General features: G+C 36.4%; 1 protein-coding gene across 1 annotated transcript in view; it reads left to right on the forward strand.

The window, feature by feature from the left end:
• Positions 1-25,788, forward strand: part of astn2 (astrotactin 2) — a 481,074-nt gene that overhangs the window by 225,633 nt on the left and 229,653 nt on the right. Inside the window, exons 5-6 of the mRNA XM_082170500.1 lie at positions 7,784-7,885; positions 19,050-19,193. Of these exons, the coding sequence (XP_082026626.1) occupies positions 7,784-7,885; positions 19,050-19,193 (246 nt within the window). The remainder of the gene's footprint in view (positions 1-7,783; positions 7,886-19,049; positions 19,194-25,788) is intronic.

Genomic DNA, 25,788 nt, shown 5'->3' on the forward strand with positions numbered 1-25,788 from the left:
TCCCATGGGCTTTTCCGATGTGTGTTTTGACTGTTTGATCCTGGGGATCAGTCGCCTTAATCTCTCAATCATTCATGGAGAAAATCTATTTAATCTCTCTGTCTGTGTGGTCGCTCTTTCTTTCTGCCTTTCTGAACCTAAAAGACTATTGCTAATGAGTGCCTTTATTTTATTACACTAAGCCAATTTGAGTCAGAACAGTGCTTAACATCGGTCCAGGAGGAGCGTTTCAGTGAGAAAGAAGGAAGAACAGACACAGGCCTCATGAAGATGTTACTGACAGCAGGAGAGGCGATGTAAAGCGAGACACTGCACTCATTCCTCCTGGGAAAATACATCTAAAGTTTGGCTAAATGAATTTAATGAAGTTTAAAAAGAAGTTTGTCCTTGAAAACAAAAATCGTTATGAATTTATGTGGAACTCATTCGTCATTTGACCTGGACGTGTCTGGGTGAATCTTACAAAGATATTTAGGCTACACTTTATTTTAAGGTGACATAGTTACATTGTACTTATTCAAATAATATTGTACTTATAAAAGTAATATTAATTAACTACATGCACTTAGTAAAATATATACGTTTGGGGTTTGGTTTAGGGTTAGTTACTTGTAATTATGAATAATTTACTGTTATTATTTAGTAAGTACATGTAGTAATGTGTAACTATGTCACCTTAAAATAAAGTGTTGAAATAAAGTGTATATAAATATATGGTTACACTTTATTTTAAGGTGTCCATATTACAGTGTAATTATACATTTACTAACTGAGTAATAATAATTAACTACATGTACTTACTATAGGATTAGGTTTTGGTTGAGGGTTAGTTGCATGTAATTATGCATAATTTATAGTTTACTACTACAGTAATTATATATATATATATATATATATATATATATATATATATATATATATATATATATATATATATATTAGGGCTGTCAAAAGATTCATCGCGATTAATCGCATCCAAAATAAAAGTTTGTGTTTACATAATATATGTGTGTGTACTGTGTATAATTATTTTGTATATATAAATATACACACATGCATGTATATATTTAAGAAATATTTACATACATATACTGTATATATTTATATATAATTTATATTCTATATAAATAAATTTTTTTATATATAAATAACAAATTTTTCTTAAATATATACATGCATGTGTGTGTATTTATATATACACAAATTTAATTATACACAGTACACACACATATATTATTTAAACACAAACTTTTATTTTGGATGCGATTAATCGCGATTCATCTTTTGACAGCCCTAATATATATGCTAAGACAATTAATCAAATAATCTAAGCCATCCATCCATCTTCTTCCACTTATCCAAAAGATTGGATCACGCTAGTCGTTGTTCATCTCTTATGTTACGTGTCCCTGAATCCTAGACATTTATATTAGGGACCGTAACATAATTGGGGGCTCGTCCGGGATGTCTCGCAAGAAATGCAGGTGAGTGAAGTGTGAATCTCGTGCACTGTGTTGTTTGCTTGGCTTTGCTCTCCTGTTAGGCTGAAGAGATGTCATCCTTTGGATGTCACCTACTTTTTTGTTTTAATAGTGTCGCGGGGACGCGGTTAATGTACGTCCGTAAGAGCTTGTGTGGTTGTCTATTGCAGATTGCCTGTGTGAAGAGTAAGGCTTGAGTTAGACAGGTGAGGTTTTGTTAGGCAGGAATGTAGATAGGGGGATGCAATGGTTGGCTCTTGGTTTAGATTGTGCACTAGCTATTTTGAGTTACCACTTCACTTTACAGTGCATTTGTATTTTTTTTTTATTTTTTTTTTTTTATTACTTTGTATTTTGTTGTTGGTGGGTTGAGGCTTGACGCATTTTTTTTTTTTTTTTTTTTTTTTTTTGACTGCATGTTTTTCAGTCTCATTATGTAATTTAATTTAGAGGACTTTGTGGCTCACCCGAGCCTTGACAATTTTTAACAATGCACTAAAAATTATTTGTTCTCTATTGCTGCTCATTTTAAAATACCTATCTCAAAACAAGATAAAAAACAAAATATTAAGTCTCAATTGCACATTGGTCTAGCTGAAAGAAATCTCTCCCTCCCGTTAGCTCTGTCCCTCCCCGTGCGGCTGCACATCCAGATTCTGAGCTGCGGAAATTAGAGCTACATGTGGAAATGCGGCGTTTAGAGCTCAAGGAAAAAGAGCTCCAGCATAATTTTGAGCTGCGCAAATTTGAAATAGAAGAGACTGGAAGACGTGAATCAGTCCGTCTCAGAGCTAGACAGGTTAACACCATTTCGCCATGCTTACCTTTCATTCTTAGTTTGTAACTATAGGAGCGGGGAGTCTCAGCTTGACTTTATTAGTTGGGTTGTTTTTCTTTTCTTGTCGCTGAGTTCCCCGTCTCTTATCTTTTGGTTACTTTTGTGAGTTGTTTGTGTTGTAATAAATACTTTATTTGGATCACGCTAGTCGTTGTCCATCTCTTACGTTATGTGTCCCTGAATCCTAGACATTTATATTAGGGACCGTAACAGTTGGTATAAATCTAGGGATTTTAAATAATATTTTGATTTGAATAAAACCATTAAGTTTAAATGTTACTATTTTTAGGTCACCATTTCTTTCTGAGTTCATACAATTGAACGTTTCCAGTGTATTTTCCAGTGACAGTATTACAGTAATGAGCTGTCAGGAAACATAAAGTCACCAAGCAGATGTTCATTGTCTTATTTATTTATTTATTTATTTATTTCAGTGTTGGGGTTCAAATATGTGGAATAATATGAAATATGCCCTGGAGATTCAGCACTAAAACATAGTTTCTGTCAAAATCCTTTCTCTTTCATTCTTCACTGAGATTGAAATACTCACTGTGCTGTACACTTATAGACGTCCGGTGTGTAATTCACAGTAGATCTGTGTGTTGATTGTTCTGTTTCTGCAGAGAGTGTCCGCACCCTGTCGAGATCATGTGATGTGAACGGATTGTGAACTCCTGCAGTGGCTCGCTGAGCTTTTATTCCTTCTTGCGCTGTTCATCATCCGTTTGACGTGTTCTGTGATTGCTCTATACTGTGGTTAGGAGAAAGCCTCTCGAGTGCCCTCACTCCATTACGCTCGGTGAAGTGTGCACTCCCAGCATGCAATGCAATCAAGCAAAACCACTCTTTTAATTCCAGACGCTCAATAATCCTACAGGCCTTGAAAGGAAAACCTGCAGAAAGGGAAACTTCAGGAGCAATTTCTCCCTTGCTTTCATCACACATGCTAATGTTGTTTTGCTAAACAGAGTTTGTTTGCTGAATAAACAAGAGAACCCGTTTGTTGAGATGTGAAAGGCAACAGACGCTGTAATCTCTCTCTATTCATTGACGTTAACCTCTCATGAAGTGACCTTTCTTATTCATTCACTCTCCTCTTTTCATCTTCATTTCTATTTCATCGTCTCTGTTTTCTTCCTCTTTTAAGACTTCGCATTCAGAAGCTTTGATCCTGCGTTTCAAGTAGATTTCCTAACGCACAACTAAACGAGTCGGCCTCCTGTCGGAGATCAGGATGGATTTTTCTGGCAATTTGGTTTATCGCTCCAGATCTTTCTTTATTAGCATGTGTGTGTGTGTTTGGGGTACTTGATTCGCAGGCAGACAACAGTTCTTTTATTTCACCAGCTCATTTAGCCAACATTAATACTGTCGATACTACATTTTCTCCACACAGTAAAAGCAGTGTTGGTCATGACAGTTCAAACGCAGGAATGCCCAGCGTGAATGAAAGCATGCTGTATTTCTAAATAAGATCAGTGTAATATTGTGTTCTGTTTTACATGTACACAACTGTTAAAAAGTTTGGGGTCTGTGATTTATTTATTTATTTTCATACAAAATGTAAAACAAAAAAAAAAAATCAGCAAGGATGCAATAAATTGATCAAATATGACAGTAAACACATTTATAATGTTATAAAATGTTATTTCAAATAAAATTGAACATTCTATTCATCAAAGAATCCTAAAAAATGTCTCACATTTTCACAAAAATATAAAGCAGCACAACTGTTTTCAACACTGATAATAATCATAAATGTTTCTTGATCATCAAATCATCATATTAGAATGATTTCTGAAGGATCATGTGACACTGAAGACTGGAGTAATGATGCTGATTCAGATTTGATCACAGGAATAGATTAACAAAGAAAACACTTATTTTAAATTGCAATAATATTTCACAATATTACTGTTTTTACTGTATTTTTGATCAAATAAATGCAGCTTTGGTGAGCAGGAGAGACTCATTTAAAAAAGCATGAAGGGCATTTGGCGGGCAGACATTTTGAAGTTTGTTCTCCTCTTTGTTCTCTGTTATTATTTGACAATATACATAAAAATGTTTTTTACACAGCAGAGATGCCTTCTTTTCTTTTTTTTTCTCTGGACAAAGCAGAAGACTTAAGACTATTTTGAATGCATATGATCTATAAATGAGCAGATATTTTTTTCACAATAAGATCTATAACATGCATTTACAAAATACTTTGGATGAATTTTCATTCGATGCATGACTCAATATATCATGTTTCTTTTCTCACAATATCCCATCAACACATTAGAATTTAATTTATTAAACATAAACATTTATAAAAAAATTATAATTAAAAATAGTTCTGTCAATAGTGTTGCAACCAGTTGCAACTCATCCTTCATACTGTAGTTTATGATGATGTTATAAGCGGAGGAAGAGATCTGAAGTGTTTTCCCTTTTAGATGTAAAATACTGTATTTTAGTGTAACGTAACCGGGCCGGGGCTTAAGAAGTCCTGCATACAAAGAGAAGTCTGTTGTTTCATTGGAAGGTCCCATTAAGACATTTATGTTGAACATTACGAGGTCACAAAAAAAAAAAAAAAAAAAATTCACAATACGATCTATAAATTTAGAATTTAGAAAATTAATTTAGAAAAAAAATATATATATTTAGTGTGAATTTTTCATTCCATGCTTACTCAATATATCATGTTTCTTTTCTCACAATATCCCATCAACACATTAGATTTTAATTTATTAAACATAAACATTTATAAAAAAATTATAATTAAAAATAGTTCTGTCAATAGTGTTGCAACCAGTTGCAACTCATCCTTCATACTGTAGTTTATGATGATGTTATAAGCGGAGGAAGAGATCTGAAGTGTTTTCCCTTTTAGATGTAAAATACTGTATTTTAGTGAAACGTAACCGGGCCGGGGCTTAAGAAGTCCTGCATACAAAGAGAAGTCTGTTGTTTCACTGGAAGGTCCCATTAAAGGTGCTCTAGGTAACTTTTTAACCTTAACTGAACAGCTTCGGAGTCAGTGGAATGGTTATATTACTTATTTCAGGTTGAATGGTGGTGGTTTCGCACCCCCCTGGTGCCCGAGAGCGGAAAAAACTCACTTGCAACTTTGGGCCGGCGGGTCGGCGGCCTCGCTGTCAGGAAGTATCGCGTGATATCAGGTCTCGCGATGTAACGAATTGCTTGACGGCACTGCACACGTACACGCCCCCATTCAAGCACCGGCTAGCTATAGGCAAAGGGCAACGATAGATTGAGTTATGGCTGAGCCTGTAAAAAAGAAGCAGAAAGCTTGGAAATCTTTGTCGGAGGACCAACGAAAGAGGAAACGGGAGACTGACCGAGCAAGAAGTCAGACTCGAGTAAATATCGGACCGGCTTTTTGAATGGGGAGAACTGAGAGAAACAGAAGCCTGCAAAACGGATGCTGACCTGGCTGCTCTTGCAAGTATCTTTGGAATAAACTGTGTTTAATATTTAAATTTCAAGTAATTGTGACCTCAGGATGTTTGCTATTGTCTGTAAAGGTTTTTATTATGATCGCTGTCTGTTATGGGCTTACTGGTACGCTAGATACTATAACTTTGATGTTAGAATTGTCATTAGCAAACACGTTTGATTTCTGTAGTTGTTTGGCCGTTCCTCTGTCGGTTTTATTTGTGTAACTTACACTTTTGTTTTATGTCACTAAGTCAACGATAACTTAGTGTAACTAAGTCAACGATAACCTCTGATAATAGGCAATAAACATGTTGCACATATCATGATCGAGCTAGAAAAAACATTCTGATGTTTTCTTAGACAAGCAAAGGTAAACCGTCATTCTACCAGATGAACTTACTGTATAGACCTTGCTAATATAACTTTAGACAAATATTAGCCTTCGATATATATATATATTTTATGCTCATGCCCACTCTCCCAAAAACAAACAAACACCAAAGCAGTAGTTCGCCTCGTTCATATCGTTCGTTCCCGGTAAAAATACTAGTATGCATGACAAAAAAAAAAAAAAAAAAATCGGCATCAGTTGGAAAGAAAATATTGCTTTACTTGCCTCGGTAGACATAACTGGTTTTGAAATAGCCGGTTCCTCTGCTCAGCTGGGTTGACAGCTGATCAGCTGGGTTGCTCGTGGCGAGGGGGGAGGGGGAGGGGGAGGGGGAGGGGGAGGGGGAGGGGGAGGGACAACAGCTCGTTTTTACGACAGAGTGTTTGAAAGCATTTACTACCAGACACTAGGGGGAGCTTCGTAGAGAAAAAAACACTCAGACTTGCCTGGTGTCCCTTTAAGACATTTATGTTGAACATTACGAGGTCATAAAAAATAAACAAAATAAACAAATAAAAACACATTACGTTCACATTACGATCTATTTATTTAGAATTTAGAAAATTAATTTAGAAAAAAGATATATATATATATTTAGGGTGAATTTGCATTCCATGCTGACTCAATATATCATGTTTCTTTTCTCACAATATCCCATCAACACATTAGAATTTCATTTATTAAACATAAACATTTATAAAAAAAAATTTATAAAAAATAGTTCTGTCAATAGTGTTGCAACCAGTTGCAACTCATCCTTCATACTGTAGTTTATGATGATGTTATAAGCGGAGGAAGAGATCTGAAGTGTTTTCCCTTTTAGATGTAAAATACTGTATTTTAGTGTAACGTAACCAGGCCGGGGCTTAAGAAGTCCTGCATGCAAAGAGAAGTCTGTTGTTTCATTGGAAGGTCCCATTAAGACATTTATGTTGAACATTACGAGGTCATAAAAATAAATAAAAAAATTCACAATACGATCTATAAATTTTGAATTTAGAAAATTAATTTAGAAAAAAATATATATATTTAGGGTGAATTTTCATTCCATGCTTACTCAATATATCATGATTCTTTTCTCACAATATCCCACCAACACATTAGATTTTAATTTCAATCACAAATCATTTATGTGTTTTTATGACACGACGTGTATCGTATAATACCTCTGACCAACCAACTGACCACATCAAATCTTGCTCACTCGAATCACTAATTAAAACAGGCATCAGTAACCACGAGTCCCTGAACACAAGATGACTTCAGCAAATGGTTTCCTCTGCTGTGGAACTGGAAGTGTTACACGTGTATTGAGTGCCTGAAATTGAATGTCTATCGTTCTAAGAGTCCAGATGGCGTCTCTATGGAGCGGTGAGCTGTTACTGAGAGGGCAGCCCGACATATACTGACACATCACTGCTTTATGGACGTCACGGCATTCATTAGGCACACACCAAACATGAATAATAGTTTCACAGCTGTCGTTTTTGTTTTATTAGTGTCATTAAATGTTGAAATCCAAGGTGACATTGGATTGTGAATATAACTACACAACACTTGTGTGCATCACGACATATTAGTATCTGTGAGATTACATGATTCTCTGTGTGTTTTTGTGTGAAGCTGGAGGCATGTTCGTCCGTCAGGGAGATTCTGGATCAGAGATGGAGGATGACACTCAGCTCAAGTTCTTCACGGAGCACAGGGGCCGTCGCCGCAGCAGAGGTAACCGCTTTCACTTCACCAGTTTACTGTTCATTTACACCAGTCATCAAAACTTAATAAAGACGATCAGCTATACTGACAATCCCAGCCTCACGATATGGAAGCTTGTTTCCACCACAGAATAAAACGTTTTAAAAGATAGTTAATAATTTTTATGTCACAATTGCGAGTTTACATCTTGCAATTCTGCCTTTATTTCTCAGAATTGCCAGATATAAGTCAGAATTGCCAGATATAAAGTCAGAATTTCATGATATAAAGTCAGAATTTCATGATATAAAGTCAGAATTTCATGATATAAAGTCAGAATTGCGAGATATAAAGTTGCAATTGCATGTTATAAAGTCAGAATTGCGAGATATAAAGTCAGAATTGCATGAAATAAAGTCAGAATTGTGTGAAATAAAGTCCGAATTGCGAGATATAAAGTCAGAATTTCATGATATAAAGTCAGAATTGTGTGATATAAAGTCAGAATTGCGTGATATAAAGTCAGAATTGCGTGATATAAAGTCAGAATTGCGAGATATAAAGTCAGAATTGCGTGATATAAAGTCAGAATTGTATGATATAAAGTCACAATTGGGAGATATAAAGTTGCAATTGCATGTTATAAAGTCAGAATTGCGTGATATAAAGTCAGAATTGTGTGATAAAAAGTCAGAATTGCGTGATATAAAGTCAGAATTGCGTGATATAAAGTCAGAATTGTGAGATATAAAGTCAGAATTGTGAGATATAAAGTCAGAATTGCGAGATATAAAGTCAGAATTTCATGATATAAAGTCAGAATTTCATGATATAAAGTCAGAATTTCATGATATAAAGTCAGAATTGCGTGATATAAAGTCAGAATTGTGAGATATAAAGTCAGAATTGTGAGATATAAAGTCAGAATTGCGAGATATAAAGTCAGAATTTCATGATATAAAGTCAGAATTTCATTATATAAAGTCAGAATTGTGTGAAATAAAGTCAGAATTGCGAGATATAAAGTCAGAATTGCCAGATATAAAGTCAGAATTTCATGATATAAAGTCAGAATTGTGTGAAATAAAGTCAGAATTGCGAGATATAAAGTCAGAATTGCGAGATATAAAGTCAGAATTTCATGATATAAAGTCAGAATTGTGAGATATAAAGTCAGAATTGCGTGATATAAAGTCAGAATTGTGTGATATAAAGTCAGAATTGTATGATATAAAGTCACAATTGGGAGATATAAAGTTGCAATTGCATGTTATAAAGTCAGAATTGCGTGATATAAAGTCAGAATTGTGTGATAAAAAGTCAGAATTGCGTGATATAAAGTCAGAATTGCGTGATATAAAGTCAGAATTGTGAGATATAAAGTCAGAATTGTGAGATATAAAGTCAGAATTGTGAGATATAAAGTCAGAATTGCCAGATATAAAGTCAGAATTTCATGATATAAAGTCAGAATTGTGTGAAATAAAGTCAGAATTGCGAGATATAAAGTCAGAATTGCGAGATATAAAGTCAGAATTTCATGATATAAAGTCAGAATTGTGAGATATAAAGTCAGAATTGCGAGATATAAAGTCAGAATTTCATGATATAAAGTCAGAATTGTGAGATATAAAGCCAGAATTGTGAGATATAAAGCCAGAATTGTTGCGAGATATAAGCATGCAACTCAAAAGTCAGAATTGCAAGTTTATTTCTCAAAATTGCGAGTTTATATCTCACAATTTTGACTTTATATCATGCAAATCTGAGATATAAAGTCAGAATTGTGAGGAAAAAAATCGCAATTACCTTTTTTTTTTTTTCTGTGGCAGAAACAAGCTTGTCATAATTCAATGTATTTTAATGTCATCTCATGTTACCTTTCACCAACATTTTTTTTTTCTTCTTTTCAGTCAAAATATGTTTGTGTGTAATATGTGTGATTTTTCTGCGCACTGTCAAATATAGCACATAGCAAGCATACTGCAATTCAAGTTGTACACATGTAACATGACAAACCTTTGCTGCAAACTCACTTGGATTCTTCCCAATCAAAAGCCGCACTCGACCAAAGGCATGCAAGGAATGACAAGGCTGTGCAGAATTATCTGACAAACATGTTCCTAGAATCACAAATGCTTGACAGGAATCTTTGAAATGAGCAAAAACAACAATTTAGTGGATTATTAGAGCCAAATCATTCTCACACAGCAAGACTTTTCACTGTCGACATAATAACGAACATACCTTTGTACAAGTTGAATTATGGTTCAAAATACAGTGCAAAAATGCAGCAGAATGGATAGCAGGTTTGTGAATTTGATATGGTTTCAACTATGTTTATTATGGTAAGCTAAAACTAAAAACATATTAATTACTTGAAATAAAATAAATGTTAATTGAATATGAGTATAGTTTAACTTGAAGTAAAATAACTAAAACCTAAAACTAAGAAAGAAAAACTAAACGACACAATTACTAAAACTTTAACTACAACTAAAATGAAACCAGAAAATATATCAAATAAAATCTAATTCAAAATATTAACAAAAAGTACAATATAATACATTTATATTATATTATATTATATTGTAGTTTTTGTTAATATTTTGTGTTTTGTTAATATTTTGTGTTTTGTTAATATTTTGAATTAGACCAGTGTTGTTATGATATAACATATATCCACTATATAAACCACTATATATATGTATATGTGATATCATAACAACACTGGTTTAAACGTCCACTATTTAATGTTGAAACTGAGTTTCATGAATATGTGAAGCCAAACTGGACATTTATTAGGCTGGAATAAAGATCTGTATATGGAAAGCAGCTCACATAAACGGAGGAGGGGAAAATCAGTCACTTCCCGTTGTTATTTTATCAGGGTTGAGAGACAAACAACTCCTGGTAGAGATGATTAGCTCAGCGTGTGTCCTGCAGTCGCAGTCATCTATCACCAGCTTTCAAAATGGCCCGCTGAGAATTTATGACGATGCACATAGCAGGACCTCAGAGGAGACGCTCATCACTGTTCACACTGACATCGCTTTCAGACCACTTCACTGCACATGGTGAATGTAATACCCAAATCTACACTATAAACTACAACTGTGTTCCTAAACCCAGAGCAGACGGCATATGCTCACACTTTTGCATGCTCTTTTGAAAAGGTAATCAGTATTTTCTAAAAGTCATGAACATTTTCCACCCAACGCAGGTTTATTGGAAAAAAAAACATGCCTCTACATTTTTGCAAAACTCTAAAAGCGTTCCTATACCTACAAATCACAGCAGTTTCCAGATGAAATGAACTCTGGTGGGAGTAAAACACCAACAACTTGTATTCCTTTTCACATAAATTATGATTACAGTGGCAGATTATAAATTAATAAAGTAGGGATGCACCGATATGAAAGTTTTGGCCAATACCGATAATTGATAATTATTTCTATTTGAAACCGTTATATTGTCCGAAAAATCTAAATCCTAGTTTTTATGTAATTTTCAAAAGCCTGATTACAAAAGCAAAAGTCACAGTGTTAAAGTCCATGTCCCAAACACACAGTTATAAATATGTTCTCATTATAATTGTTTGTAGCCGATATTATACACTTGCGCTGCATGTTGTACTAAACTATATATTTTCCTTTTTTGAAGTGATTTCAATCATATTTCAAGCAATTCAAAATCATCATGTTGAACAGTGCGCTGAAGGAAATAATACATTATTTATCGGCTTTAATATATCTGGCAAAATTTTGTTTTGGTCTGATAACGATGACATTAAAAATGAACATATATCAGCCGATACCGATATGGCAGCCGATATATCGTGCATCACTATAATAAAGATGTATTTTCATGCACAATACTATGTTATGATCTAAAAACACTTATCATAGTGCATGATTTGTAAACTAATATATTTTGATGTTTGCATCACATAAGCAGCTCCATATGTGTGTCTTTTCTGCTGTAGTAAACTCGCTCTGAAGCTCACCTGATACACTCGTGATGTGAAGCGCTCGAGAAACACGGGTCTGTGAAACACGAGACAAGATAAAAGAGAAACTTGTAAAATGGCATGTTTGCTTCAGCAAATGTGTGTTTATCTCCCGTTTGCTTTTGACTAACTCGACTGGTCAGATTTGGGGTTGGTGGTATGTTATTTAAGTTTCATTTCCAGACTGCCTCGATATGAAACAAAGCCATAAAACGTTGCCAGATTCACATTCATCTGTTTCAGATAAAACTGAGCGAGCTTTTACTGCCATCACTGGACATTTTACTTTGAAAGTGTTGCAAAATGTAACAATGTAAAATGCTGAAAAGTCGCCACATGCATGCTTTTCCCATGCTTTTCCCTCCACAGACGCACGTCGGTAAATTAGGGAATGAACTTGCGCTCCCGGGGGCGGTTCAGCGAAAAGAGGAGGCGTGTTCCGGCGCAAACGTTCCCTGGTGCTATTTTGCAGTTTCAGAAAACAATTCCGCCACAGACCAGAGAAAACCTAGTCTAAAGTCAGTGGCGTGTTATTCAGATGCTATTTTAAGAGCGCATGCTTGGCCATAATGTAGCGTGTGCACAACACACACACACTTTGCTTCTCTCATCTACACAGATGCATCATTTGACATTTTTGCAAACCATACATAATTACAAGGAAAATATTACCACACGAGGGAAATCCTTGTGGTGTCTGTGAAGATGTGAAAAATAGGCATAAATCTAGCTTACACATTTACCCAAATTAATATACGCCTGTTTAACCGAAGCTAATTTGGGTGTGTTTCTCCATCCCCAATGTCACTTCTCTGTGTTTTACGGCCCTGACGAGAACGTCGGTCTCCTCGGCTGTGAACCGCTCCTGGCGTGCGTCTGGCAAATACACCGTTATAATAGCAATCCGCCATGGAACAAGCGCGCCTGCTCTTAAAGGGAATGTGAGATGACGCTCTGATTGGTTTATTTCACATTACGCCCAAACCACACCTATGAGTAATGAAGCTACTTCAGACCATCACATTTTAGATTTGCGTCGAGCGCAAGAGTCATTTAGATCCGCCCACAAAGTTACTTGCGTTTTGCGTTTGATACTTGCGTTTCAGATCGTTAAAATAGGGCCCAAGAAGTGAGAAGTCTGGTTAGCCGGTGTGGTTAATCCCGGTGGTGGATGTTGGAACTACACCATTCTGCAAGCGGTCAGCATATTTCTCCTTTGATGGCCATTCAAATGTGTTTGTGTATGTTGACAAATAACTTTATTTCAGGCAACACATTTAAACTGCCTGTTTGTTTTTGTAAGGCTCTTAAAAACATGAAATGGACCTGTTTTATATTTCATATCTTGAGACTGTGGTATTAGACCTCCTCCCAAGGCAAACATCACTGCTGTTATTGCTCATAGTTCTTCCACCCACTTTAGTCTCAGCTTGTCCCACACTGTTTGTGCTATGGACATGAATGAGACCTTAAATCTTACAGCTGGTGTGAGGTGTGCTGTTACACTCTTCTAAATGATCAGGCTGGCAATTTTTACCTGGAGGATTATAAAACAGGTACACAGACCAATATTAAACCCAAGCTCTATCTAGAGACCATTTTATATTTGAGGCAAACAAAAAAAAAAAAAAAAAAAGGCACAGAGTTTTTCACAGTTATCTTCTGCACTGTATTTGCCATTGCAAAACTAATAATTTAAAGGAATAAGAAAAATAAATTGCTGAGGACAATTTATTTTACTGCGTTTCAGCCTAAAAACGTTCTTCTCAGTATTATGTCTAAATTGAGCCGTATTAAAAGCCGCATTGGTAGAACTGGTTAAAACTTGCTCACTCTCAACCCTGGTAGCTCTGAGCAAAAGAGACAGAACAGGGTTCATTATTGATCCTCAAGACCGATATTTGCTCTAATAGCATTGAATTACCGCTTATACTCCATTTTAAAGGATGTTCTATAAGGAATATATATAAATGGAGAGACAGAGAAAAAGAGAGGGGAGGAGGTTCAGAGAGGATATATCCTGTAGCGTATATTTTTTTTTCTGTGCTTGTTGAGCAGTGATTTTCAGTTTGAATGTGAGATGGAAAATGGTCCTTGAACAGCCCTCAGACAGACTGAAGTTAGACTTTGAGTCATTGCTTTGCAGAAAGATGAAGAACGCGAACCGAAGCACAGCAGAAGTAAACAGAAGAGTGGGCTGTGTATATTTATGTGTGTTTGTTTGTCTAATCAGTGGTTGTCCTGAGTGTTATCATTGCACAGGCAGTAGTGTTGTTGAGCGTTGTGTGAAAGATGCTCTCTAGCATGAAAGTGTGAAAGACGCGCGAGTGTGAAGCTGTGCTAAGCTTCGTCAAGGACTTGCTCGTTCACTTCTGAAACCCGCGAGTGTGTGTGTGTGTGTGTGTGTGTGTGTGTGTGTGTGTGTGTGTGTGTGTGTGTGTGTGTGTGTGTGTGTGTGTGTGTGTGCCTTCAGCGTTCATATGCTGTTGTGTTGGTATATGCTAATGCAGTCTTAGGTCTTTAACAGTGATTGCAGTCTGTTTCACATTTAAAGATGTGTCATTGTACCCCATTATTTCAGTGACTGTGAAATGACTAAACACTGCAATATTCCTCATATTATGTATTAGTTTATTTATGTATTAGTCATATATACAGTATAATATATTGGGGATATTTTGGGGATATTTAATTTAATTTAAATTTATTATATTATTATTATTATTATTATATTATTATTATTATTATAAATGTATTATAATATTATTATATTAATATTTAATTTAATTTAATTTAATTTGATCAATCAATACATTTCTCTTGAAACAAACTTTGTTGTATTATTTTAATTTAATACTGTGAAGCTGCTTTGATACAATCTGTATTGTGAAAAGCGCTATACAAATAAACTTGACTTGACTTGACTTAATATGATATCATTATTTAAATAATAATGGAAAGCAGTGTATTTTCTGCTAATACTATGCAAACAGTCAAACTAACAAATAAACAGAGGATATTAGATTAGTGGTCAATAAACATTGAATATTCAATGGTGATTCTTAAATAGTATTTTTCCAGTGTTTAAGGGACACTGTAAAGTCCTCTGACAATGCTTTCTTCATGATGCTGCAACACCAGATCTACAGAGGCCAGTGTTAGCCCGATTCTCAAAGAATAACCCTTTTGAGTTGATTCTTTTTAGTGGATCAAAAACATACAGCATAACTGCATTTTTTTTAAGAATGACTTGACAACATGGAAAAAGAAAACTCTTTAGAGCTAGCAGTGATGGCTTGGGCTGCAGGAGTAACAATGATGCAGCACAATTGTGTGAAAGTGCTTTTATACAGCACTTCAGTAAGTTAATATTAATTCAAATATATTTTAGACACAGTATTGCCACATTATTTTATTTTTTTCGGTCAATGAGAATAGTTCCAAATCACAGAACCAATGCAACACCAAAAAACACACAGTAAAGGCATTTTATTCCTGAATGATTCAGTGTTTTTGAACACATTGGTTGAGTGAATAATACAATGACTCACTCATAAAAAAAAGTTTTTAACAATGTAACGGTTGTATAAAAATACATCAATCAAAGTATACAAGGTTTAATTTAAAGATTAAAAAGAGATTCAAGTCTTCTTTTTGTTCACTTTACTGTTTTGCATTAATGTCAGTGCATCAAATACATGTTTCTATTTTAATGTTTCTAACACATTTATTAATCTTAGTTTATGTTAGTGCTGACCTTTACTAACAAAAGCAAAAATTCAAAAAATGTATTAACTAATTTTAGATTAATAAACAGATATTACTATTGTGGATGTATTGCTCACTGTTAGTGTTAGCTAATGCATTAATATTGGGAACTTGCTGTAAGATATTACCAAATAATGTTTTATTTTAAGATGCACTACATTGCATCACACACACACACACACACACACACACACACACACACACACACACACACACACACACACACACACACACACACTAAGATCTATGAAATAATGTGCGTTCAGGATCATGTTTCTGTTATCTGAAAGTGACTCATTTACTCGTGAGATCAGGATCTCTTCCAGATGGTGACTTCATTTCATTTTTGTTTATTTTCCACTTTTGTTTACCTGTGTCCCATCCACTTGCTCAGCGTCCATCATCTGTTTTTAAAAAACTATCTTCTTGATCTCCAGTGGAGATTGTGCTAATAATGGTGGGCTGTACGCTGACTGCCACATCTAGGAACAGATTGTTGTGGAAGAGACGTGGGAGACTGTGAATATTGCAGTGTGAAGAAGAAGAAGCCAGGTGTGACCTCTCCGAGGAGCCACAACTAAACAAACACAAGCATCTGTGAGATGTTTGGATGCAGCCTACAGAAGTCTCAGCGTCTTGAAGTTTGCTTTAACAGAGTTACTTTCACTCTTTATTTTATTCCCACCATAACACTAAGCTGGGGATATCTTAGCACAGTTTCCAAGCAACTGTTATTTTTAGGCTAACTCTGATATCTAAGTCATATTGGGTAATGATGAAAACCCATTATCTGTTTTCTGCATAAATCAGTCACGTCTTAACAAGGACTTTAATTAAAGAATAAAACAAATAGAAAGTTTATTTGTTTGTAAAAGGCCACTAATACATTTGTTGACAAGTATAACATTTCTCAGATCTGGTGCTGGTATTAATTGTTACCTGTTACAGCCAAAGTCTTTGACTTTATCATGCAGGATATCCAAAGAATCTGATCTTCACTAAGGCTGTCAAACCCTGTTAGTTATTTCTCAATATATGTGGACGTTTCAGACACAGAGGAGGACAGAAGCTTTAGTTTAACCTCTGTCTCGCAGATGAATTGCTCCTGTTAGCTATTCTTTCAATGTTACATAAGTCTGATCGTCATCACTGAGCTTTTGAGACATGGGAATAACACTCTCACTCCCACGTCCACTCCATAGGGAGTTTGAGGATTCAATTTATAGACCGGCTGTCCTCAGAAAACATTGAGACTCTTGTCTCTCCTCGTGTTATTGTTACATTAGAGGTGCTCGCTATATTATTATTATTATTTTAAATTATTATTATTATTATCATGATCATCATCATTATTAAAATAAACTGATTCCTTTATTCAGCAAGGATGCATTAAATGCTATGATTGGTTGGTTCAATGGATTTAATGTCAAAAGCAGATCTCAACAGTAGAGAGTTGTTAACCTTGGGTGAGAATTGACAGGCTCTGCACAGTTAAAGGGGTGGTATAATGCCCTTTTCACAAGATGTGAAATAAATCTTTGATGTCCCCAGAGTGTGTATGTGAAGTTTTAGCTCAAAATACCCCACAGATATTTGTATATAGCATGTTAAAATTGTCACTTTTTGAGGGTGAGCAAAAACACACAGTTTTTGTGTCTGTTCCTTTAAATGCAAATGAGCTGCTGCTCCCGGCACAGGGGGCGGAGTGTCCTTTTACCTCACACACACATGCACTGGAAATTCACATACACAGACATACACAATCAAAAACTTTTAGCCTTTTATGTTCAAACCGGATTCAGACAATGATGGAGAGACTCCAGAAGAAGTGACAACATGTAGAAGCAACAGGACATTTCTGAATGGTTAGTTGATGAGTTTATGTAGCTGATGTGTAGTTATCTTCTACTCATTGATTAACATATTCTGTTTTGATAATCTATAAATCGTGTTCAGGGGGCGGGGTTTATGTAAATTATAGGGTTGGTGATGTCACTAACCCGGGAGGAATGTCCTGTAGTCTCTACCAGCCGTTTGTTGTAGTCCTTAAAAAGGATAATATAGATAAGCAAATATCTCCCTTTGCTTTGAACTTTGAGCGTTGTAACTTTGCAGATGTTGTTTATGCTCAAACAGCAACATTACACACTAACTAAAGTTAGAAAAGTCAAATCATAATCAACCACGTCTTTAAGTCGGTCTTCTCCGTGTGAGAAAAATGTTCTTAGAAAGTCGTTGCCAATTTTAGATGATACATCTCGCACTTTGTATTCAGAATGTGATATCTTTCCTTTGGGAAGACGATACAGAGTTCCCAAGTGGAGAACTGTTAGAGCTTCTAGATCTTATGTGTCAAATGCTGTTTAAATACTCTTTTGAAGCATAAGGAGACTGGTGTTTTTCAAAGTTTTTTTTTTTCTTTTCTTTTTGTGTAACACTTTATTTGACAGTGTCCTTGTTACATATGTTACATGTACTAACCATAGTAATAACAGTAAATTATGCATAATTACATGCAACTAACCCTCAACCAAACCCTAATCCTACCCTAACCCTATAGTAAGTACATGTAGTTGATTATTATTACTCAGTACTTCAATATATAATTACACTGTAACAATGACACCTTAAAATAAAGTCTAACCCTTTATTCTTCTCACATCCTAAAGTTACGAGGAAAATGGAAGTACGCAAATACCCGAGTTGTTACGGTTCATGCATGTTTATGATGTCTTGAGTTCTGTCCGTTTGCATGTTGATGCTGCAGATATTGCCCTGAGAAGGGACAAATAAAGAGTACTACTACTACTACTAAATTGCACAAAAGGAACAGTAAAAGCATTTGTTGCAATGTTATAAATAAAATAAAATAAAATAAAATATTTTTATTCATCAGAAAAATCCTGGAATAAACTTATAGTTATCAACAAAAAAATATAAAGCAGCACAACTGTTTTCAATATTGATAAAAATCATAAATGTTTCTTGAGCATCAAATCATCATATTAGAGTGATTTCTGAAGGATCATGTGACACTGAAAACTGGAGTAATGATGCTGAAAATTCAGCTTTGATCACAGGAATAAATTACACTTTACAGTATATGCACATAGACAACAGTTATTATGAATTGTAATAATTTTTCACAACATTAGTTTTTATTTTTTTATTTTTTTATTTTTTTTATATTTGATCAAATAAATGCAGCCTTGGTGAGCGTAAAATACTTGTTTGAAAAATAATCTTACTGACCCCAAAACTTTGAACCACAGACTGTAAAAGAAATATTGAGCAGTAGTGTATATCAAAGAAAGAGCGAACGCTTGTCTGATAACGGTGGATGGTGGGGTTTAGCGAGGAGTTCGTTTAAAGCTGAGACGGATCTGTATAATCATGTTCTTCTGTCTGTTCCCACAGGCTGTCCACAGAGTCCCATGAGCAAAGCCACGCTAACACTGATCACCGTCTGCACGTGTGTGGTGGCGGTGGTGTACGGCACACAGTCCTGTCCGCTCTCCGTCAAGGTCACGCTCCACGTTCCCGAACACTTCATCGCTGACGGTGAGCATCTCCTGACAGTCACAGCGTGCATCTCTGCAAATATCTGTAAAAGATGTGTAGGTACTTATATAGCCTTCGGTCTCAGGATATTTTCTTATTGTCGGTTCCAGTGGTGCGGACTGAACTGGGAAAAAACGCATTTAAAGGGATGGTTTGGAGGGTCCTTTGCACCATGACCTCGAGCCAAACACTTCTACAGTAGTACAAATAGGTTCTGTACTCATAACACTTAGCAAATAACATATCATAAATGTACAAATAACACTTGCCTGACGGCTAATGCTACCGCTAACCCGGATGTTGAGGTCACTTCCGAGATTTGGGAAAAGCACGTAAAAGTCCTGGCAGAAAGCGATGCATAAAGATGTAATGTATTGACAAATTATAATTTTTTTCCGAAGTGTTGACAACTTAGTGTTAACTAATAATTGTTGCAAACTGGCACTACCAACACAATATTAGTGCATTCCTGGAACTGGGCGTCGTTACACTACATCCTTATGCATCGCTTTCTGCAGGACTTTTACAGGCTTTTCCCAAATCACTGAAGTGACGTCGACGTCCGGGTTAGCGGTAGCATTAGCCGTCAGGCAAGTGTTATTTAAATAAACTCCTGATGTACTTACAAACTTTCCAATGCCTCGTTTTATGAGTACAGAACCTATTTGTACCACTGTAGGAGTTTGGTACCATTCTGGGCATTATTAGTGGGGTAATTTACCAGATACATCATAGGATCCATTAGCACCTGCACTAAACCATCCGGCTGATATCTCTAGATAAGCTCTAACTTTAATAATGTTCGACCAAGGGAAAAAAAGCTTCAGGGGGGTGTTTGGCTCGAGGTCATGGTGCAAAGGACCCTAAGTTGATTTTACTCCGAACCTTCCCTTTAAATTTGCAGCTCCTTCTGCCTGGAATAATCTGCAAAATAAGTTGAATCTCAGAGAGTTGGTTTCATTGGACATTTTTTAAAGTGATTTTAAAAGACTTGGAGACAGAAACATCTGTTTGCAGATGCTTTGCCTAAGCTGACTTACGTATTGATTTACCTATTTCTTTCTTTATTTTAATTTGCCTGTGTGTGTTCTATACATGTATGGATGTGTGTTATTTGTTAAACCCACGTGAGTTGTGTGCTGATAATCTTGGCCAGGACGCTCTCGGAAAATATATTTTTATCTCAATGTGCTTTCTTTCCTGGTAAAATAAAGGTTATAATAATCTCACAAAACCTTTTAACAATGTCATGAACTTTACTTTAAGACCATTAGGAAGCTCTTACTGCATTACAGTAGATTCACATCAGCAAGACAAAAACATCTTTATATGTGAACAAAAGACTAAATTAAATTACCCACTTCTCTTCAGAAGAGTGGGAATAAACAGCTCGATTCATATGGGTTTATTATACGATCTCTTTGTGAATGTTTTGAAGCATCAGAGTTTTGGGTGAATAGACTTTCATTGGAAGGTCAGAAATGCCTCGGACTCCATTAAAAAGAGCTTAATTTGTGTTTCCGAAGATGTCTTACGGATTTGGAACGACGTGAGAGTGAGTAATTGATGATAAAACTTAAATTTTTACGTCAAATCAAGTCAAGTCACCTTCATTTATACAGCGCTTTTAACAATTGTAGATTGTTCCAAAGCAGCTTTACAGTGATAATAGGAAATTAAAGTAACAGAGATTTATTGGCTTTACAGCAGCTCTAGAATAAAGATATTGTCCAGCTAAAGTTAGTTTTGATTGATTCAATTCCGTCGCAGAGATCATTAGTTATTAACTTAGGGGCCGCTAACACGACACCGTGAAAACAGAAACTCTTAGGTTCTTTCTGCGCAAACTTCAAAAACATGAACCTGTGAGAATGCTGATGGCGTGAACATGCGTAGTTTGTAACCTTTTAAAATTTTATAAGAAAACAAAGATATCGCGTCTCAGCGATTCTGCAGAATGGTGAGGGTTTGAGAGAGAGCAGAGGTCAGACGACACTGAAGAGCATCTTCTGTCCTCCAGAAACCTCCAGTTAAAGCCGTGTGATGCTGATGCTGCAGTCCAGAGATCCTGGACCATCTGTCAGAGATGCTGTCAGCTGCTTTAACCCTCAGAGAACAAACATGACCGAAACACACACACACACACACACAGCACAGAACCGTTTATAAAAGCTGTGAGATGATCTGTCTGCCATACACGTATATATTTTGAATCTGTCTTTAATAATAGTGAGAATAGTGAGACTGCAGGTGCTTGTATTGAGATGACCTACATTGCAGATAACACCTGGGCGCCATATTGCTACTGTGTGTGTGCCATATATTATTACTGTGTAATAGTTTCTTTTACCTGCTTGCTGGACCCTTATTATGATTATGATTAATTTGTTGAAAGACTGGAGCAGCGCACACACAGAGAAATATACTGTACAGTATATATGAATATATTAGTGAATACATAATCATATACTTCTGTTGTTTTCTACTGGTTTAATGATAGTGTCGTTCGTATCCCAAACCACTAAACAAAGCCTTACAGAAATCTGCACATCATTTGATTCAAATACAAACATGATCTCGTTGATTTATGAGCCTTTTCATTTGCTAGGACACATGAAATGGCACACACACACACACACACACACACACACACACACACACACACACACACACACACACACACACACACACACACACACACACACACACACACACACACACACACACACACACACACACACACACTCTCTCTCTCTCTCTCTCTCTCTCTCTCTCTCTCTCTCTCTCTCTCTCTCTCTCTCTCTCTCTCTCTCTCTCTCTCTCTCTCTCTCTCTGAAACCCCCAATAATTTATCAAACTCATTTCAGACATAGTTCACTGGTCTTAGCTGTATATTTAGCGTATGCAATAGCCTTCCTGTTTATGAGGATTATAAACTGTAAATGTAAAAAAGGACAATAAAGTAAAATGCATGGCACATTTTGAGTGCATCCATTTGAATTATATCTATGGTATTCATAAAAAATAAAATAAAATAAAAAATGGCACTGTATACTGTATATGGCATTAGCACTGCTTGGCTGTTAATAATGTTCTTTATTAGGGATGGGCGATATTGAATTTTGCAGCCCTTTGATGGTTTATGATGCCTGATGTGCCACAAATAATTACTTCAAAACAAATATCAAAGTGTACTGACTAATAAAGCAAAATAAATATTTAACATAACGGTATAGTGTGTGTCTCACACACACGCGCACACACACACACACACACACACACACACACACACACACACACACACACACACACACACACACACACACACACACACACACACACACACACACACAAACACACACACACACACACACAATGGGCCCTATCTTGCAGAGATCCGCCCACAAAGTTACTTTGCGTTTCGCGTTTGATACGTGCATTTCAGATCGTTAAAATAGGGCCCATTATGGATAAAAGTATGTGGACACATCTCTTAATTCTTGAGTTCAGCTGAACTGAATTCAGACCCATTGCCACAGGTGTATAAAAGCAAACACCTGGCCATGCAGACTGCATTCACAAACATGTGTGCAAGAAAAGCTGCTTCTGAAGAGCTCAGTGAAATCAAGCGTGTTACAGTGATAGGATGCCACCTTTGCAATAAGTCAGTTCGTGAAATTTCATCCCTGCTAGATATTCCCCGGTCCACTGTAAGTGGGATTATTGAACTCAGCCTGAAAGCAGACGTCCACGTAGAGTCACAGGGTGAGCCGGTCAGTGTGTGCTGACTCTGAGGCACATGGTGCGTAAAAGCCGAAGGTCCACAGCTGACGAGCTCCAAACCTCCACTGGCATTAATATCAGCACGAATACTGTGCGGCGGGAGCTTCGTGGAATGGGTTTCCATGGCCGAGCAGCTTCATGCAAGTCTCACATCACCAAGTACAATGATACGCATCAGATGGAGAGGTGTAAGGCTGCGTTCACACTTGGCATTAACATGCGACCTGTATCCGGATGTTGTCCACATACACACATTGAAAAGACAAGTGTAAACGCGCTCCTGATGGGAATGTTATCCGATCAGCGTGTCCAGGTTCGGAGGGAGTCGAGGACGCATTGTGATCGGATCTCAGAGTAATGTAAACGCAGTCCAGCCGTCGTGTCTGCATTCACAGGTGGACGTCACACGAAACTGTCATTATTCCCTCTCCTCTCTCCCGAACTGAGAGCTGTGTGGTTTTGCGATACAGTCGAGTGCGAAGTACATCACAAATATACTGACATGTTTGCCTTCGCACCCGAAAGTTGCAGAGCCATTCATTTTCTGTAAAGAACGTGCATTTTTCCCACCACAGCTGGCAACGTTCTCGGACGTTTCTCTGTACCGTTTCCATCACGCCATCTATCCACATTATTAGCACTTGCTAATTATGAATAACTTGCACATTATTAGTACTTCATCCTCCTCATTTTGATCATTTTGTACCGTTTTTTGTTCTGCGGGAATGCGATATCCGATCTGTTATCCAGATACAGAAGCCACTTGATGTGGACAGGTGTAAACACACCGTGTGCTGATTGGCTTATGATCCGATCTGCTTGATCAGATCACGGGGATCACATGTCCATGCCAAGTGTAAACACAGCCTTAAACACGGCGCTCGTGTTCTGTGGAGGGAAGAGTGACGTGTCTCTGTTTGACAGTCTTATGGGTGAGTCTGGGTTTGGCGGATGCCAGGAGAACGTGGAGGGGGGATTATGGTGTGGGGTTGTTTTTCAGGGGTTGGGTTAGACCTCTTACTTCTAGTGAAGGGAAATCTTATGCTATGCTTCCAGCTTAGTGGGAAGAGTTTAGGGAATACCCTTTTTATTCCAGCATGACCGAGCCCCAGTGCATTATAACTGATGACACAAAAGATCCCAAATTATTTCAATATGGTTTAAATCAGTGTTAAATCTTTGTTAAAAATCTCATACTCACAAGTCCTGACACAAGGAAGGACTGTGAATCTAGTCTAATAATACCATCTTTAGGAAACACTTAGGTTACGCTTAATTTTGATGGTCCACTTTAGACAATTTACTAACTATAAGTCTCTTTGCAACTACAACTAAAGGTGCACCAGGGTAAAAGGCGGCTTTGTATTCTTTGCTAATTTGATCTAATATTGGATGTTTTTTAAAAGGTTGTAGACAAATGAGAATCGCAAAAATTATTGAATGAGACAAAGGTTTTGTAAATGATTTTCAGTTTTGTTAAAGGTAATTAAAGCTACAGTTTTTCAATAACGGAAGTAGTGTTGTCAAAAGACCCGGTACTTCGGTACCAAGTCGGTACTAATTTTTTTTTAAACGTCACGGTACCAGGTTTTCTCAAACCCGGTACTTGATGCGCGTGCATGCCCGAAGCGCGTGCAGTTGCGTCCTCTTCATAAAAGCGCTGATGGCGATCGGCGGTGCTGCTGCTGATGTGGTGCTGATGTTTTTGCGCGTGCAGATACGTTATTTCAAATGGCGCCATTGGCGCGCGGCAAGCGCGCTCATCATAGAAGCGGCGCGCTCGCTTTTCCATGTGCGTTCATGGATGTATACCAACGACAGACGCCACGGGAGTACAAACGCTTGTGCGAACTGCGCTCTCCATGACGACGAGGAAGTGTGACATAGGCCTATTAATTGATTTCTAGCCCTTGCATTAGCTTTACTACTAGATATATTTATGGAGATGAGAAATAAAAAGCCGTCATTAATATCAGTCCGTCAGAAAAGCAGTTCTAGTCTTATTCTTGGCTGGATAACTCTTAGCAGGTTTAAAAAGCCCTTTTAAAGTTAAATATGAATACAGTTTTGGATTAAATAAAAGTATAGTCAAGTCAAATAAAACATATTTTATCTCCTGTATAGTTTGGTAATGCTACAATAAGATACCATTCATTAACATAATTTAATGCGTTATCTAACATAACACATTGAGTGAACAATATATTTTTACAACATTAATTAATGTTTGTGAATGTTATTTAATACAAAACACTTGATTGGTCATGTTTGTTCACTTCATTCATTGTGGATTAAATAATGTTAACAGAAATAATGTTAACTTTTGATTTTAAAAATGTATTTTTAAATTAACCCCTAAAGGAGAATAATTGCGACAGTATATAACTATTGTTTTTTTTGTTAGGTCATTTTATCTAATGTTATCTAACAAATGGAATCTTATTGTAAAGTGTTTTTAATACTACAGTTTCCATCTTTGTGATATACACTTTAATATAATTATGTAAATTTAATCTAAATTAAGCTTTGGTACCGAAATTGGTACCGAGAACCGTGGATTTTCACTGGTATCGGTACCGGATACTGAAATTTTGGTACCGTGACAACACTAAACGGAAGAATATATAAAAGTATGGTATTTGGGGTAAAAGGTGCCCCTGCTGTTGGGACGAACGGCACAATAATTAATAATAATAAACAGCCGGCTGACTTTTCCATTTGTTGACATGGTTAGATTTAGATGGGAAATATAATATATTAAGTTGGGTGTCTTTTTTAGAGATAATCACCATATTTATAATGAAACCTTCAT

Source organism: Leuciscus leuciscus (genome assembly GCF_965113295.1).
Source record: "Leuciscus leuciscus genome assembly, chromosome: 5".
Classification (NCBI taxonomy): Eukaryota; Metazoa; Chordata; class Actinopteri; order Cypriniformes; family Leuciscidae; genus Leuciscus; species Leuciscus leuciscus.